This window comes from Salvia splendens, chromosome 3, assembly GCF_004379255.2.
Source record: "Salvia splendens isolate huo1 chromosome 3, SspV2, whole genome shotgun sequence".
Classification (NCBI taxonomy): Eukaryota; Viridiplantae; Streptophyta; class Magnoliopsida; order Lamiales; family Lamiaceae; genus Salvia; species Salvia splendens.
The window spans coordinates 5316306-5331561 of record NC_056034.1 but is presented as its reverse complement, the minus strand read 5'-3'; the positions used below and the strand labels follow the sequence as shown (position 1 = coordinate 5331561).

The following is a 15256-nucleotide window of genomic DNA, read 5'->3' as shown; positions in this document are numbered from 1 at the left end:
TGTATAAAATAATTATGCACGACACGAGCATATGCACCAAGATACATCAAACAACTGCAACAGTTGGTATATGCATAAAATCTAGAGTTTTACAGTAAAAGACCATTAACAATATTATATAGAATGCTTTCCACATAGTGAAAAGTTTAACAACTAAACATTAGCTTCCAATGCAATTCTCCATGTCAACAGATTCAGTCTCTAGTTTTTCACACTTCTATTATTTCAAGAGTTTATACTCTTTATGCCTTTTTTTCTTTTTTATCCTCCCCCATTTGGCTTCTGTTTTTAGTACCAATACTGAAAAAGCTAGAAACCCCAACAAGACCATCATCCCCTCTCCCGTAGAGCATCCAACTCACCCCAACAAGATCACCATCCTCTCTGCAGTAAAGCATCCAACAATTGAATCGGACTACCCCGTATCATCTTGCTCCTAGATTTAAAAACCACATACTAATGGAAGATGAAGTGACAACTTACACAACATCAAGCTCCATAAAGTTGTCTTCCTCGTCAAGCTTGTCTTGGTACGAGGGCAGCTGCTTAAAACAGTCCGAACATAGCAATTCTAGGCAGAACGTCTCCTCAAATTCAGTATCATTAATACACCGGCCGCACTGAGCACACCTTCCTATGCAAAGAGTGCAAGCTTTGCAAACCTCAGGTGACTTATCTTTAGCCCTACAGCCTTCACTTGGACAATCGTAAACCAATCTGAACTTCTCGCATTTCAAACACATTTCAATATCGATTGTTCGATCATCATCATGTGGAAGATAAAAGTTCCCTCGGTGATAGAAATGTGGCTTGTGCGCAGTTTCAAACTTCTTGTCCATGGAACCCATTAATGAGTTCAACTCTTCGAAATGCTCATGGCTCACACCATAGAGGCCACCAATTCTCACTTGTTTTATACCTCCAAATTCATTATTGCAGTTGTAGGCTTTGATACAATTCACTATGCTATCTATACTAATCCTTGTACATCCAGGAACAGACAACTACAAAATACAAACATATTAGCTTACCGCTATATATCCCATCAAATAAGTAAAACAAACTTAACAAAGCATGATCATAACACTTCTATAATTCCAAAAATATCTCATAAAACTTGCTAACAGCATGTAGAGATATAGATGTTGGTACAAGGTTTGTCGATGGTTAAGACATCAGACTTCTACAAATACATGGATAGTGGTACAACTATATTCTTTAGTGAGCAAGTTCTCATGGAGATGTTCAAGTTATAAATACGGTGGAGTCTGGCACATCTAGTGTGTGTTCTACCTTAATAAAGAGATCCCAAAGTTCACTTGAAGCACTCAACAACTGGATTTAGACAGCAGTAAAAATTTACCAGATTCATATAACCTAGATAAAGGTCCCATGATGCCAAAGTATTGGTGGACAAATAACCCTTAGTACACATGACAATGCATCATCATATTCCTAGTCGTACATCATTAGGGATCATACACGCAAAACTTCCACAAATTCAATAACCATTTAAAACATCTTCTGCTAATTAACTTCACCTCAACCCCACCCTCCCACCACAATACATCAGAATAGAAACTCGCCCATGTTTCAAAAACCAAGCATGAATATAGAGTGGTCAAAATACATCACCGATAAAAATAAGTGAATAATTGAGTCAGATTGGACCACTAACCTTAGTTAATCGTCGATTTTCTTCAAGCACTCGCCTCAAACCATCATTAGTGATTTTAGGGCACTCCACTAAACTCAAACTTTCAAGCTTACCCTGAGCCCTACCAGCCAATTGCATGAGAACATCATCTGTGATCCTTTCATTTAGAGGCTGGTCAATATGGATAGTCCTCCAAAACAAGGGATCCCCTCGGACAACAGACGACAAGTAACTGCAAGACCTTTCTATAGACAAAAGGTCCTTCACTCCCAGATAGCTAAGAACATAATTAAAAGCTTCGTGGGGTGCTCCTTCAAATTCAGATGCACCCTCAACTTCCCTTCCGGATCCCATCTCATGACTGCAGCTAGCACCCCCATTGCTGAAGCCAATGTTCTCATATGTACTCAATGTAAGAGCTGCATCAAGATCGTGGTCAAACTGAAAGCCGTTGGGTATGTAATCCTGCATGCCCGCACTCAGTCTCTCATTCAACTGAATAGTGCGTGGAAGTGATTCGAAGTGAATAGAATTATTCCAAATTATATTCCATCCAACAGATGAATGGTAACCTTCTTGAGAGGACATGCCATTACTCATGAAACCACCATAATCAACCTTCAAGTCCTCCAACCACCCAGTGATGGCGGTGAAAGTAGTTTCTATATCCATCCCAAAAGGATCAGATGGCAAACGGTCAACAATGTCCATTGAGACTGGTTCCGATGAGCTGCAATCAAATATGTCCCTCTCACAGCTGAAGTTGAAGGCCATTTCAATATTTCTACAGCAATAACTAAATCAGTTCCTTTTCTATTTTCACTATCCCAATAAACTAAAAGAATAGGAGATGAAAACCACTAAACTCCAATCAACTAAAGTTGCTTCCTTTTTTTATTTTCTAGGTGACTGGATGAATGGGGGACGACGTTCTAAAATTCATTTCAAACAAGAAAACCTTCAACTTTTCAATGACAGACTAAAACGGAGCACCAAAATTATCACAGAGTTGATCCTGCAACTAACCCTACAAGGATATGACCTTTGTCAACCATAATTGTCCAATTAATAAATGGGTTCCTTATATACAGAAAGAATTAAAGAATTCCTAATGTGGCTAATAAATAAAAAGAGCTCGAAGAGAATACTAAAAGAAACTAGGATTTGAAAGAATCACACCCCAAGCAGCAAAGCATATTTGCAGAGGAAGAGCTTAAAATTTATGACACTAAGAAATACTAATTGAAGAACGATCAAAATATAAAGGGCGAAAAAACAAAAACACCTGATCTATTTCTTCAAAACCCAAAAACCTTTCTCTTTTCTATTATCCTTTTTTTTATACCACAGAGAGATACGGGGTCCTTCAATTGGGGTTCAAGATGAAACCTTTAGCATAAACAGGGATAAAATGAATTGATAGGGGGATTTGCAAAAAAAAATTAGAAAAAAAAAGGATATTGAATAGTGGGAAGAAAAGGAAATTTACTTGGAGGAGGGGAAAATGGGGGAGTGAAGGTGCAGTTTTAGGTAGAAGGGGTAGCGGCCGACACGTGTGTGGGCGAAAATTGGTTTTCCGCGGTTGTTGCGGGTGGGAAGTGGCGGCGGGAGAGAGAAATAGCCGAAAAAACTGAAAGGATATATACCTTTACCCTCCCCTAAATGTAGTGTTTCGGCATAGCATATTATCATGTGATAGAGGTAATGAATATATACCGTTAGTATAACTGAATCTTAAAATAAGGGGTGTTATTTTAACTGTGATAGCATATTATCATGTGATACAGATAATGAATATTTTTTTGTAAATTTGGCATTGTGTATAATCAGAAATTAATATATTAGGAATTAAAAAAATGTAGAGATACAAGAATTTGAAAATTGTATGACTTGTAATGTAGAGAGAAAAAGGAATTTGCTCAATATTCAGTATTAGTAGGAGTAGTAAAATAACCCCATTTTACAAAAATAATACTCCTCATGATTAGTTAACAATCAATTGATATGGTAGATACCACTCGTACGATCGTGTGTGTGATGTAGGTCACTATGACACTATGTACTCATGAACCTTACACCAGTAACTCAGGGGCGGAGGGAGGGTGGGGCCAGGGGGCTCATGGTCCCCCCACTAATTCTTAAAAAACTTAGGGGTATTTTAGTAATTTCACAATAATTATAATTTATAATAAATATAATATTAGAGATAGGTTTCAGCAAAATATATATGAATCGTGCCTCTTAATTTAGCGTATTCATTCTGCCGTTCCAATTCAAGTCTGAATTTAGCGTATTTATTCTGCCGTTCCAAGTCTGAAATCTAGTAAACTAGAACTAGGTATGTTCAAAACTCAAATATAATTCAATTAATTTTTCTACATAGGTTGTTTTTTTGTTTGGCTGCAATAATAATTCAAAGGGGGAGAAAGAAGATAGCTTATGTAATTCAATGGCTACGGACTACGGTGGTTCTGTAGTTGGAATTTTATAACTCCAATTCTTTATTTGATGTGTGTGTTAATAGTTTTGCATACAGAAAATATCAAATATTTTGAACTTAATCAGTGTTGACTATTTTTGTAGGTATATGGATCGTTATTTCAAGAAACTTTCTTCCGTTGATTCTTCATCAGTTGATATTATTAAAGAGATTGCAAGTGATTGCAAGTGATGAAATAAGCACAGGAAGAGGACTAAATCAAGAAATGTCATTGAAGCGACCTGGAGATACTCGTTGGAGTTCACATTACGGTACTCTTGTCAACTTGATACATTTATATTCTTCTATTGTTGATGTTCTTGAGTATGTTGGGGAGAATGGTCATGACGATTCAATAAGGGCTGAAGCTGATGATGTGCTAGAAATTATAAATAGTTTTGAGTTTGTCTTTGTGTTACATCTTATGAAGCAAATCTTGGGAATCACACATGAACTCTCCCAAGTGCTACAAAAGAAAGATCAAGACATTGTTAATGCGATGAATCTTGTCAAGGTAGCAAAACACGTCCTCAAATAATGAGGGAAAAAGATTGGGATGTATTGCTTGCTGATGTTTCTAAGTTTTGTAGCAAATATGAACTGGATGTGCTTGACATGGAAGATGAGTTTGTAGCTCGAAAAAAAGGAAGACGTAGAGCTGAGAAAATGAAGAATCTCCACTATTATCGAGTTGAGCTCTTTTGTTCTGTTATTGACTTGCAAGCTCAAGAGTTAAATCAACGTTTTGATGAAGTCAACACAGACTTAGTTTTATGCATGTCATGTTTTGATCCTAAGGATTTATTTTCTGCATTTGATTTGGAGAAGCTGCTTCGTCTTGCACGGTATTATCCTTCTGAATTTTCTGAAGTTGCTTTGTCCGAGCTTAAAAGTCAACTTGAGAACTTTATTTTCGATGTGCGCATAGATGAAAAGTTTTCACAAATATCAAGAATCAGTGGTCTTGCTCAAAAGATGGTTTCTACAAGGAAACATGAAGTTTTTCCAATGGTTTATTCATTAGTTAAGTTGTCATTGATCTTACCAGTTGCCACTGCATCAGTAGAAAGAGCTTTTTCAGCAATGAAGATCATCAAGACTTCTCTACGTAATAGCATGGGAGACCAACTATTGAATGATTGCTTAGTTCCTTACATCGAAAAGGATGTGTTTGCTAAAGTTACCAATGAAACTATTATGCAGCGGTTTCAGAAGATGGAGAATAGAAGACAAATGTTATGATGTGATTGCATTTGACTTTTACATTTTGAACCTTATAATTTAATTTATGTAATTTTTTTTGAAATTTAATTTTGGACCCCCATTATGAAATCTCTGGCTCCGCCACTGCACCAGTTCATGGATTTTATCTCTGTATTATGTAAGAGGATTCTTTAACTGCATTTTCAGTGTGACTTTTTTTTAATCTCTAAATTAGTAGTACTATTACTACTAAATAATTTTCTAAATGTTTTTTTAGTACGAGAGTGCAAGTATAATAAAATAACACTATCACTTATCTGAGTTTCCCCTTATCTAGAGAAGCAAAGGGTGAATTGATTCAACATCACAATTATGTGTACGTTGAACATCTAGTCTGGTGCATATATTTATTATTCAATTAATATTTATATTATATTTTTCAATTTCTACTTAGTGGTATTTATTTATAATTAAGTCAAAATGTATCGAAGCATGTCTATTAATGTGTGCTAATTTGATCGATCTATACTTGTTAAATGTGTTTATTATGACATATACATGATGCAAATATGGAAGAAGCTCTCTCTATTTATTATTGATTGTGCCCGACTTTGCATTTACTCTCGGCATAAAGTCTAAACTTACGAATATTTAATTTGATTAATATGGTTAGAGTTTGATTATGATAATTGATAAGATGCATATAATTAATTTATCGTGTATGTTTGTTAGCGCTAATTGATTATGTTAAACTTGGCGAAAATTACATAGGGAGCAAATTTGTGTGTCGAGATTTCTTGAGTGGCTCTTACAAGTTGTCCATTGTTGAGTTTAAAATTTTCTTTATTTATCCTAATAAACAAGAAATAAAAAGAAAAGGACAGCTTTATCCAGCTAAATATATGGTATAATCTAGCTGCACCAATCATAATTCATAAATCGAATCAAAAGTACAAAAAATGGATTAATATCACCCACTCAATGGGCCTACAATGGCTCTACTGGCCCATTACATAGATTTTGAATCCGGACAACGATGGCCTTACCAACACCCTGTCTTATTCTGGATCTGCAAATTACCATAAACCCTACTTAAAATAAAGTTGTGCAAATGGTCTTTTTATTGTTATAACTAAAGAGATATAATAAAATCAATGAAGCTTATAAAGTCAAAGATAAAGCGACTTCCTTCCTCTAATGTGTAGAAATGTAAAAATCAATATGCAAGATATGATATACTCCTATCAAATTGATTTATATTGTGAATTTGTGACTACGTATGACCATATTTTATGTGTATACATACACATATCAATACAATTGCTCTGAAATATCTTTGCAGTTAGGTGAAATTATCAAATATTCGTCGACCCACCAATGGGTCTAACAATCATATAGTACAATGAAATATTAAAATCATGAATCACAAAAACCAATATGCAAAATTAAATATACCAATACACCGCTCTTTGATCAATTTATACCCTATTTCGTATTCCGTATGTATATACGTATATCGGGTTTTAATCCATACAAAACTAGATCTAAATACAAAAACACATAACAAAATTATATGTAGGGCATTTTTAGGTCATTGTTAATAAAGTTTAGGTCATTTTAATAAAGGATGACCTAAAATGATCTAACAATGACATCAAATCTGAATTTTATAAAATGACATAAAATAGATTAATAATGACCTTCTGCGTTGTTGAACAATTATTGGCCATTAGATCACCTAATCCTAAGGCTAAGATTTGGTCTGTATTTATGGATTTAGATGTATTCTTGTTTGGATCATCTTCCTACATATATCAATACATTTATTCTTAAATATCAATACTCTTGTTTACTGAATCTGTGTTATAATAATCATTGGCGAAGCCATGTGTGAGCATGACTTATATCAATACATTTATTCCTAAATATCAATACTCTTGTTTACTGAATCTGTGTTATAATAATCATTGGCGAAGCCATGTGTGAGCATGACTTATGTTCTAAGATTGACTAATAGTTTCCAAAGACAAACTATTTATTGCTAGAAGTAATACCAAACTTATTAGACACCAACGAATTTGATAGAGTTTCGAGAATCGAACACAATATGCTTCTAATGGTATTAAGTCTGATAGATCTTTGATCTATCGGGATTGAGCACACATGTTTGTAACTAGAACAAAAGTAAGATAAACCCTAATTGAAGTGATAGGGGGTAAACCCTAAACATATCTTGCTAAGCAAGCAAGATAAATAAATAAAAAGATTAAAAAAATATGCAAATTCAAATACTATTAAAAGATACGTTGGAGAGAGATTTAGATGTGATCTTGGGCGTGATTTAGATGCTCGAGGGCCCTATCAAAGTCACAGTAGATGTGAGTGATACACCCACTCATGATCTTTGAGTGGAAAATTGTTGCATGTAAGAATACAAATATGATGTATTATATCCCTTTTCTTAAGTTCGTGCTCATTTATAGACTTCGACTTGGAGTTGAAAGTTTATGACAACTTGACATATCAATCGACAACAACGAATTCAACAAATCGATATATATATTATGATTAAAGTACATGCCAATTAGTTCGTGGTATAGTAAAGCCATAAACCCAAAATTTAAGACCTTGGGGTGGTCTATTATTTATTAAGTGGATGGAAGTGAGGTCTAATTGCCTAATAAGTAGTAAGATCAAATATATTCAAATTCAAGTAGTCACCATTGAATGGGTTTCTGTTCTCACAAAAATATTTCTCAGTAAATCTTATTACACCCATCCTTAAAAAAATAGTCTTTGTTTTTCTTTTTAATTAATTACACAAAATTAGTGTATTTTTTTATTTTCAAAAATTGTTTTCATTATACACTATATTAATAATAAATTAGATTTCACTATTCATTAACATTAATTTAATTACTTTTTTTTATCTCTCATTTTTTATTACTATTTTAATTATTTTGTTCTCTCTTATTACTAATTTTACATTAAAGAACGTATTCAAACTAGTGTTGTCGTTTTTGTTTTTATTTTTATTTTTATTTTTATTTTTATTTTTATTTTTATTTTTATTTTTATTTTTAGGGAATAAAGTGAAAGGAGTGTTATTCTAAAGTTATAACGCATTCATAATTGGTGAAATATCAAATATCAATTCTAATTTCCGTCATTTCCCTCGCAATTGCCGCCTCTTCCCATCTTCACCTGCTTCCCTATTAAATATCCTATATACTGAATTTAGGGAGCACATAAGTTCCAATCGATTTTATATTTTTATTACACGACTTTCAAATTTGAAAAATGGAGAATCAAAGGAAGAGAGGCGAGAGAAGAAATCTGATTGCTTTGACCGGCGCCACCGCGCTTCTCGCCGTCGCAGCCAACTTAGCAATCAATGCACTCAAAACCCATTTCAAGAATCGGAACAGAAAAGGTATACAAGTGAGCTCGCGCGCACATATCACACTTCCCAATTTTTTTTCCTGTGTTTAGATGTATGTATTCATGGATTGGTCGTGTTATCCTGTGCTATGCTGCTAGAGAATAGTACCCAACTTGTTATCCGTTTTTCAGCATATCTTATTATGCGCAAAAATATTTTTTTTTCCTATTGAGTTGGTAAAAATCAGTTCTTGCAATGTTATATCCATGTGCAACTGAAACTCTCAAGTTGGATTTGAGTGGTTAAGATTTTGGTTGCTTATGACGCTACTTATTTGGTGTAAACGTGTAGGTTGGTTGTCTGTTTGTCATTTTCAGTTTTCTGGTCAAAATGTTGTCATCTTAAGATTGGGTATGAGGTATATATGTTTCGGGGTATGGAGGTCTTTGCATTTTGAATATTATTTCCAACTTTTCATAGTTCAAATCATAAATTTATCCAATTCTCTTTTTAAATTCAGTGGTTCCGGGATCATATGTACAGACAAATATATCTGCTTCTGAGATACTGAGATTAGCGGACAGCATTGTAGCAAAATCCAAGGAAATTTATGATGCAGTTGCTTCAGTTCCACTTGACAAGGTATTGTGGCCAAAAATAAAGAAATGACATCTCATCTTACTTATTACTCACTTGTTAACAGGTTGCTTTGCATATAGTATTTACTTACTGTAGTTGAGACTATTGTCTCTTGTGCTTATAGCTGCTTTTTGATGCATACAAATAAGGCCACATTTTTTTATTGGGGTAGGTTTTGATTCAATCATGGAATTATCTTCCATGCTGCTGCCAAACTACATCTGTATTCCTATGTTGTTTGCTGGAACTATGGTTGGATCTGAGACATTTGGTTGAATATAGTTACCTTGATGACACTGTACCTCTACCTTCTAAGTTATGCCTATTATTATGTTCAATGAACTGATTCCAGTTTTGTTATTATAGCATGGAAGTTGTTGGTACCCAGCATTTTAGGAACTTCATAAAAAAGTTATTAAGGAAAAGCTATTAAGGTTTTACTTTTTTGTCCTTCTCTGATTCTTAACCGGACGAACTGTTACTACTTAGTACTGATGCATGTATAGTTGATCATTCGGTTTTCGTTGAAGCTTGGACTCCCATCTACATTTTTCATCGTCTGCGCTGTAGATTTTTGATGACTTTCTGTGATGGTCGGTAATCTTCTTTTGCCGTACCTAACTGAAGGTGCACGTTACATTTTCATGCCGTGTTCTTTTCAACGCAAGAATAGACGACATAACATAAAATTCAAGCTTCACAGGTAACCTATGCCAACACGATACTACCTTTGGCAGAATTAGAAGCACAGCAATTTCCTCTAATACAGTCTTGTGCCTTCCCAAAATTGGTGTCTTCTTCGGAAGATATTCGTAAAGCAAGCATTGAAGCTGAGCGAAGGATTGATGCCCATATTTCCATATGCAGGTTTCACTTTAATTAAATTTTCATCTTGTAGCCCTGCTGGGTGGTTGAAAATATTGTGATATACTACTTTCTTTTGATGTCGAACAAGGGAAAGAGAGTAAAAAAAGGAATGATGCCGGAATCTAAATAGCTTGTCAAAGTCAATGATGTTACATATCTAGCCAAAGCATAATTAGACAGGAGTGAAATATGAGAGAATCTATCAATCACTTTTGTTGCTGATGGAGTATAATTTTATTTTTTGGGCTTGGTGCATAACATATTGAGCAGTAGAATTAATTATTTTGAGTTCATGTCCCAAAAATTTGACTATTTGATTATCCCAATCTTGACAAATGGGATTATTCAAAAGTGTTAGCATCTTAGAAATCGTTTTAGTAGGTTGCATCTCAGTTTTTGACAGTTACTTTTGTTTAGGAAACAATCTGTTTACCTGATTAGACTTTTATATCTTTGGAGGATCCTTATGTTGTCTGTTTCTTGGAAATAATACAGCATGCGGGAAGATGTTTACCGTGTTATCAAAGCATTCACAGCTCGAGGTGATTCAATGAGTTCTGAAGTCAAGCGCTATGCGCAGTATTTGGTATGCACCTGCCAGCATATTATGCAGAACTTTATTTATGATGAGGATTTCTTTCCTATTGTATTATTACTATTGGTTTTCAAAGCACTTTTTATGTGTCAAGTCTCTATCATAATATATAGTGACAGGTTAAAGATTTTGAGCGGAATGGATTGAATCTTACCTCAACAAAGAGGGAGGAATTGCAACGTTTGAGGGCTCAAATAGATGAGCTAAGTATGCGGTACATTCGAAATCTGAATGATGATAGTACAGTTCTTCTTTTCAATGATATGGAGCTAGCTGGCTTGCCTCCGGAATTGTTTAAGGTTTGCAATTCTGATCTATTCTTTCAATCTGTCGCTGCTTTGCTCATGTCAAATCTTTATTTTCTTCCTTGAAGTATTATTTGAACTCTTGTTATTAGTTATTACATCATTATGGTTGGTTATAAGGATGTTCACCATCCAACTTCTCTGAGATAAGTGGTAAGCCAGTTGCAGAGTTTGCGATTTTTCAGTATGCTAGTGAGTAAATTGTTGAGGCCCACAAAGATTTTCTAACTTCATCTAGAGCTATATAGCATGATTGTTTATTGTGAGAGTGACTTATTGTCTTGAATGCACGAGTCTAGCTGCATTAGCATCTTTGCTGCTAATCATGTGACTACTACTCCACAATCAACCTTTGTTTTTTCAGGGCTTGGATATTGCTGTCAGCGGCAAATTCAAGGTTCTATTAAGAAGTCATCACGTGTCGCCCATCTTAGAGTTGTGTAAGGTAGAATTTCAAAGAATCTGACCTGTCTATGACCTTTTATTAAAGCAGCTAAATCACCTTTTATATTACAACATCATTGGCTGAACCATTTTAAGACAGCTTTTTTCACTTTGTTTTGAAGTTGCTCAGATTGAGAAGTTTTTTTTTTTAATTATTTTTCATATAAGCTTGCACTTAGATGTATGTTTAACTTTGAAAATGACTCGACCATGAGAAATACTAGAAAAGTGAATTACAAAATTCATTCTTGTAATCTTGTTAATACTGCAAACAAAATTATCATTTGATGTTGTGAAGGTAGAAGCACTTGCACTAGGTGCTGATGTGCTGTTCTATAATACAACTGTTCCCGAATGAAATGTTTGTGCTTCAAACTCATTAGTGTATCCTTGTGTAGGTAGGGTCAACCAGAAAGTCTGTAGCTGAGTCTTATGGAAGGAGATGCGAAGTAAATCTTTCCATATTGGAAAAGCTGGTAATGAAGATTTTTTTTATAAATAGCTGTATAAACTTCATCTTACTCAAGCTATGTGCTATATCTCCTGTCAGAGTTTATTTCGTGGTTGCTTACGTTTATATTTTCATTACAGATCCATGAATCTCAAGTGCCTACTACATGTGGGTTATATTGCTTTCATCATTGTAACTTTGACTACAAAATTCTGCAAACACTTTGATGTGTATGAGGCTCCTTAAGATCGTTAGTCATTAAGTGTCATTGTGGGCAATGGTATGAAAATTTTTGTGGGAGATTCAAAATACTGATGTGGGAAATGGGAGGACTTTTTAGCTGAAGAAATGGGAGACTTGTTTAAATCATTGTTCATTTCGCTTTAAATCCATGAGTTTTAAGGAGGATGTTGTGCTTCCAGGTTCAGTTGCGTCATAAACTTGCCAGATTGCTTGGCTACCTAAACTATGCTGAATATGCTGTTGATCTTAGGATGGCAAGCTCATCGGCAAAGGTTTGTCTAGGTCTATTTCAATAACCAGTTGCATGAAATTTTCATCTCGCCTGGAATTGATCCCTCATCCTTTTTTTGCCCCATATAAATTTGTTTCAATAAGCAATCACCATAAAGGTTGTAATTGATTGATCCAGTATCCAGTCTTAGTAATTCATGGCCAGAAAAAAAATCTGATTGTGCCTGTGTCTTTCACATGTGTTTTGTCGTGCTTCATGCACTATGCATCCACATTCTGAAACTGCAAACTGGTTTATGATTTTCTTAGGTATTTGAGTTCTTAGAGAAAATATCTGGAAGCTTAACTGAATCAGCTTCAAAGGAACTTTCAGTGTTAAAGGAATTGAAGGTTTGCTTGTTTGTTTTTTCTCTCAAGTTTGATTAGAAACTTTACGTCCAGCATGAACCACATCTTTGTTTTCTCAACGCAAACATTTTATGCTGGTTTAGAGAAATGAAGAGGGAGAAATTGCCTTTGGAATTGAGGACCTACCATACTATGTGAAGAAGATTAAAGAACAGCAGTGCGATCTGGATTTTGGAGTTGTCAAACAGTATTTTCCTGTTAGTTTAGTTATATCCGGAATCTTCAAAATATGCCAAGATCTATTTGGTAACTGTTTCCACATTTTTATACAACTCTTCATTCATTTTTATAATATATCACAAGATATCTTATTTATGAATGTCCTATGCTTAATTCAGGCTTAAGATTTGAGGAAGTAATAGATGCTGAAGTTTGGCATCCAGATGTGCAACTTTTTACAGTTTTTGACTTGAGTTCTGGTGAACTCATGGGTTACTTTTATCTTGATTTATACGCCAGGTTGTTTTTTCATTTTGAATCAAAGATTCATTCATGAAAATCCTTTACCTTGTAGATAGTAGTCTGAACAATGTATTTACATATTACTAGGGAAGCAAAATATGGCCTCACCTGTGTCGTTGCTCTTCAAAATGGTTCATCGATCAACAATACGAGACAGGTGACAACTGTAATACTGCTAGGTTGAATCTTTGTATTGCATGCGTTATAAGACTGTCTCAAGTTTAGCGTAACATAAATTTGTCATATCTAGATCCCAGTGGCTCTGCTGATTTCTCAAATGCCAAAGGAAGTTGATGGACAACCTGGATTGCTGAGATTCTCTGAAGTAGTAAACTTACTCCACGAATTTGGACATGTGGTATGCGTATTGCTTAGTTGGGGCATCATGTAAAACTTCTAGCATTGTATGTTGATCGTGATATGCTGGCTTCTTAGTCACTTTACCTAATCATTGTTCACTTCGTTTCAAATTCACAGCGTTTTTTGTAGTACTATTTTGTGTCAGTAAGCTTGGTTGTGGGTGTTGTGACACAAATTTTTTAACCAAGCAAGTAATGGCTTTAGGTCCATCATACCTGCAACCGAGCAACATTTGCTCGATTTTCTGGCTTGCGCTTGGATCCAGACTTTGTGGAGATTCCCTCCCTGCTTTTGGAAAATTGGTATGCTTCAAATGTAGTTTTCCATGTGACTAAGGTTTTGCACTCGTAGGTGTGATTAATTGGCCAACTTTTTTTGTTTAGGTGTTACGAAAGCAGCTGTCTTAAACTGATCTCTGGTTTTCATCAGGTACTTGTCACATTATTTTTCTCAGGTTTTGGTGAAATTTGTTTCTCAAACATAGTAATGATTTTTCCAATACGTTTTCTGTCATTCAAACAAGTTCCTTGTAAACTTTCATGTAATAGTTCTTTCTTCACAGGATATTACGAAACCTATCGAGGACGAGATATGTAAATCGCTCAAGAGATGGCGAAGTTCCTTTTCAGCGCTCAAATTGAAACAAGAAATTCTTTATTGTACGTCTCATGTTACAGACTTGCGGCCACATTCATTCCCTTTCAACCAATTTTTTCATATATATATATATAGTTGGTATGAAAATATCTCCTATATTTATCAGGTCTTTTCGATCAAATAATACATTCGACTGAAAATGTAGACATGAACGGATTGTTGAAGCATCTCCATTCTAAGGTATTCTTAACAATGTTTCCCAACATACTATATTACAGTCCAGTCTATATATGCTTACCTCTTTGTGCGTGGTAGGTTATGGTAGGTTTGCCTATGCTAGAAGGAATAAATCCAGCTTCATGCTTTCCTCGGACTGCTATCGGCTACGAAGCTACTTGCTACAGCCGGATATGGAGTGAGGTTTGATGTCTTAAACTTTTCATGATGTGTATATATTTCTGGGGAGCATATTGCCACATACATCCCTCACCCTTCAGATTTGCTATCATGATTATAATTATAGGTTTTTCTCTTAACACCATCCTAACATATCCGCCCTTCGACAGGTTTTTGCTGCTGATATTTTTGCCACAAAATTTCACGACATAATGAATCAAAGTGCCGGCATACAGTTCAGAAACAAGGTAAGACGACTTTCATGCGTCTTTTAACATGTCATCTTGATCCTTTCAAGCTCCAAACTCAATTCTCGTTCGACAGGTTTTGGCTCCTGGAGGTGCAAAGGACCCTCTTGAGATACTATCGGATTTTCTTGGACGGGAACCATCAATACAAGCTTTTGTAGACACCAAGTGTTATTCTCTATAGGCGTCAAGAATGTTGTAGTACTACTGTAACTATAAATGCAGTATGCATATCACTGTATTTTTTCATCCAAGATCAATTGATAGTGAAACTTATCTACGTAAGTCT

At 34.9% G+C, this 15256-nt stretch overlaps 4 protein-coding genes across 5 annotated transcripts; 3 read left to right on the top strand and 1 right to left on the bottom strand.

The window, feature by feature from the left end:
* Nucleotides 1-42: 42 nt before the first annotated feature.
* Nucleotides 43-3337, bottom strand: LOC121794525 (F-box protein SKIP14-like). Of its 2 annotated transcripts, none has more exons than XM_042192719.1 (3): nt 2943-3337; nt 1679-2441; nt 43-1004 (listed from the first exon to the last, which is right to left on the bottom strand). In XM_042192719.1, exons 2-3 carry the CDS (start codon nt 2429-2431, stop codon nt 480-482), a joined length of 1278 nt encoding a protein of 425 aa, XP_042048653.1. In that variant the 5' UTR covers nt 2432-2441; nt 2943-3337; the 3' UTR covers nt 43-479. The 2 variants fall into 2 exon arrangements, with proteins under 2 accessions (XP_042048653.1, XP_042048655.1); XM_042192721.1 differs by having other exon boundaries at nt 3147-3337.
* Nucleotides 3338-4106: 769 nt separating this feature from the next.
* Nucleotides 4107-4674, top strand: LOC121795808. The gene is made up of 2 exons (XM_042194425.1): nt 4107-4125; nt 4241-4674. The coding sequence occupies exons 1-2, from the start codon at nt 4107-4109 to the stop codon at nt 4672-4674; spliced, it is 453 nt and encodes a 150-aa protein (XP_042050359.1).
* Nucleotides 4674-5378, top strand: LOC121795805. Its single transcript, XM_042194423.1, has one exon. The coding sequence runs from the start codon at nt 4674-4676 to the stop codon at nt 5376-5378; it is 705 nt and encodes a 234-aa protein (XP_042050357.1).
* Nucleotides 5379-8484: 3106 nt separating this feature from the next.
* On the top strand, nt 8485-15247 carry LOC121794523 (probable thimet oligopeptidase). The gene is made up of 20 exons (XM_042192717.1): nt 8485-8772; nt 9242-9363; nt 10064-10227; nt 10723-10813; nt 10942-11121; nt 11492-11572; nt 11970-12047; nt 12445-12537; nt 12806-12886; nt 12988-13150; nt 13243-13363; nt 13454-13523; nt 13617-13724; nt 13931-14028; nt 14110-14155; nt 14289-14385; nt 14490-14563; nt 14639-14743; nt 14890-14967; nt 15044-15247. The coding sequence occupies exons 1-20, from the start codon at nt 8640-8642 to the stop codon at nt 15149-15151; spliced, it is 2091 nt and encodes a 696-aa protein (XP_042048651.1). The 5' UTR covers nt 8485-8639; the 3' UTR covers nt 15152-15247.
* The last annotated feature ends 9 nt before the right edge of the window (nt 15248-15256 follow it).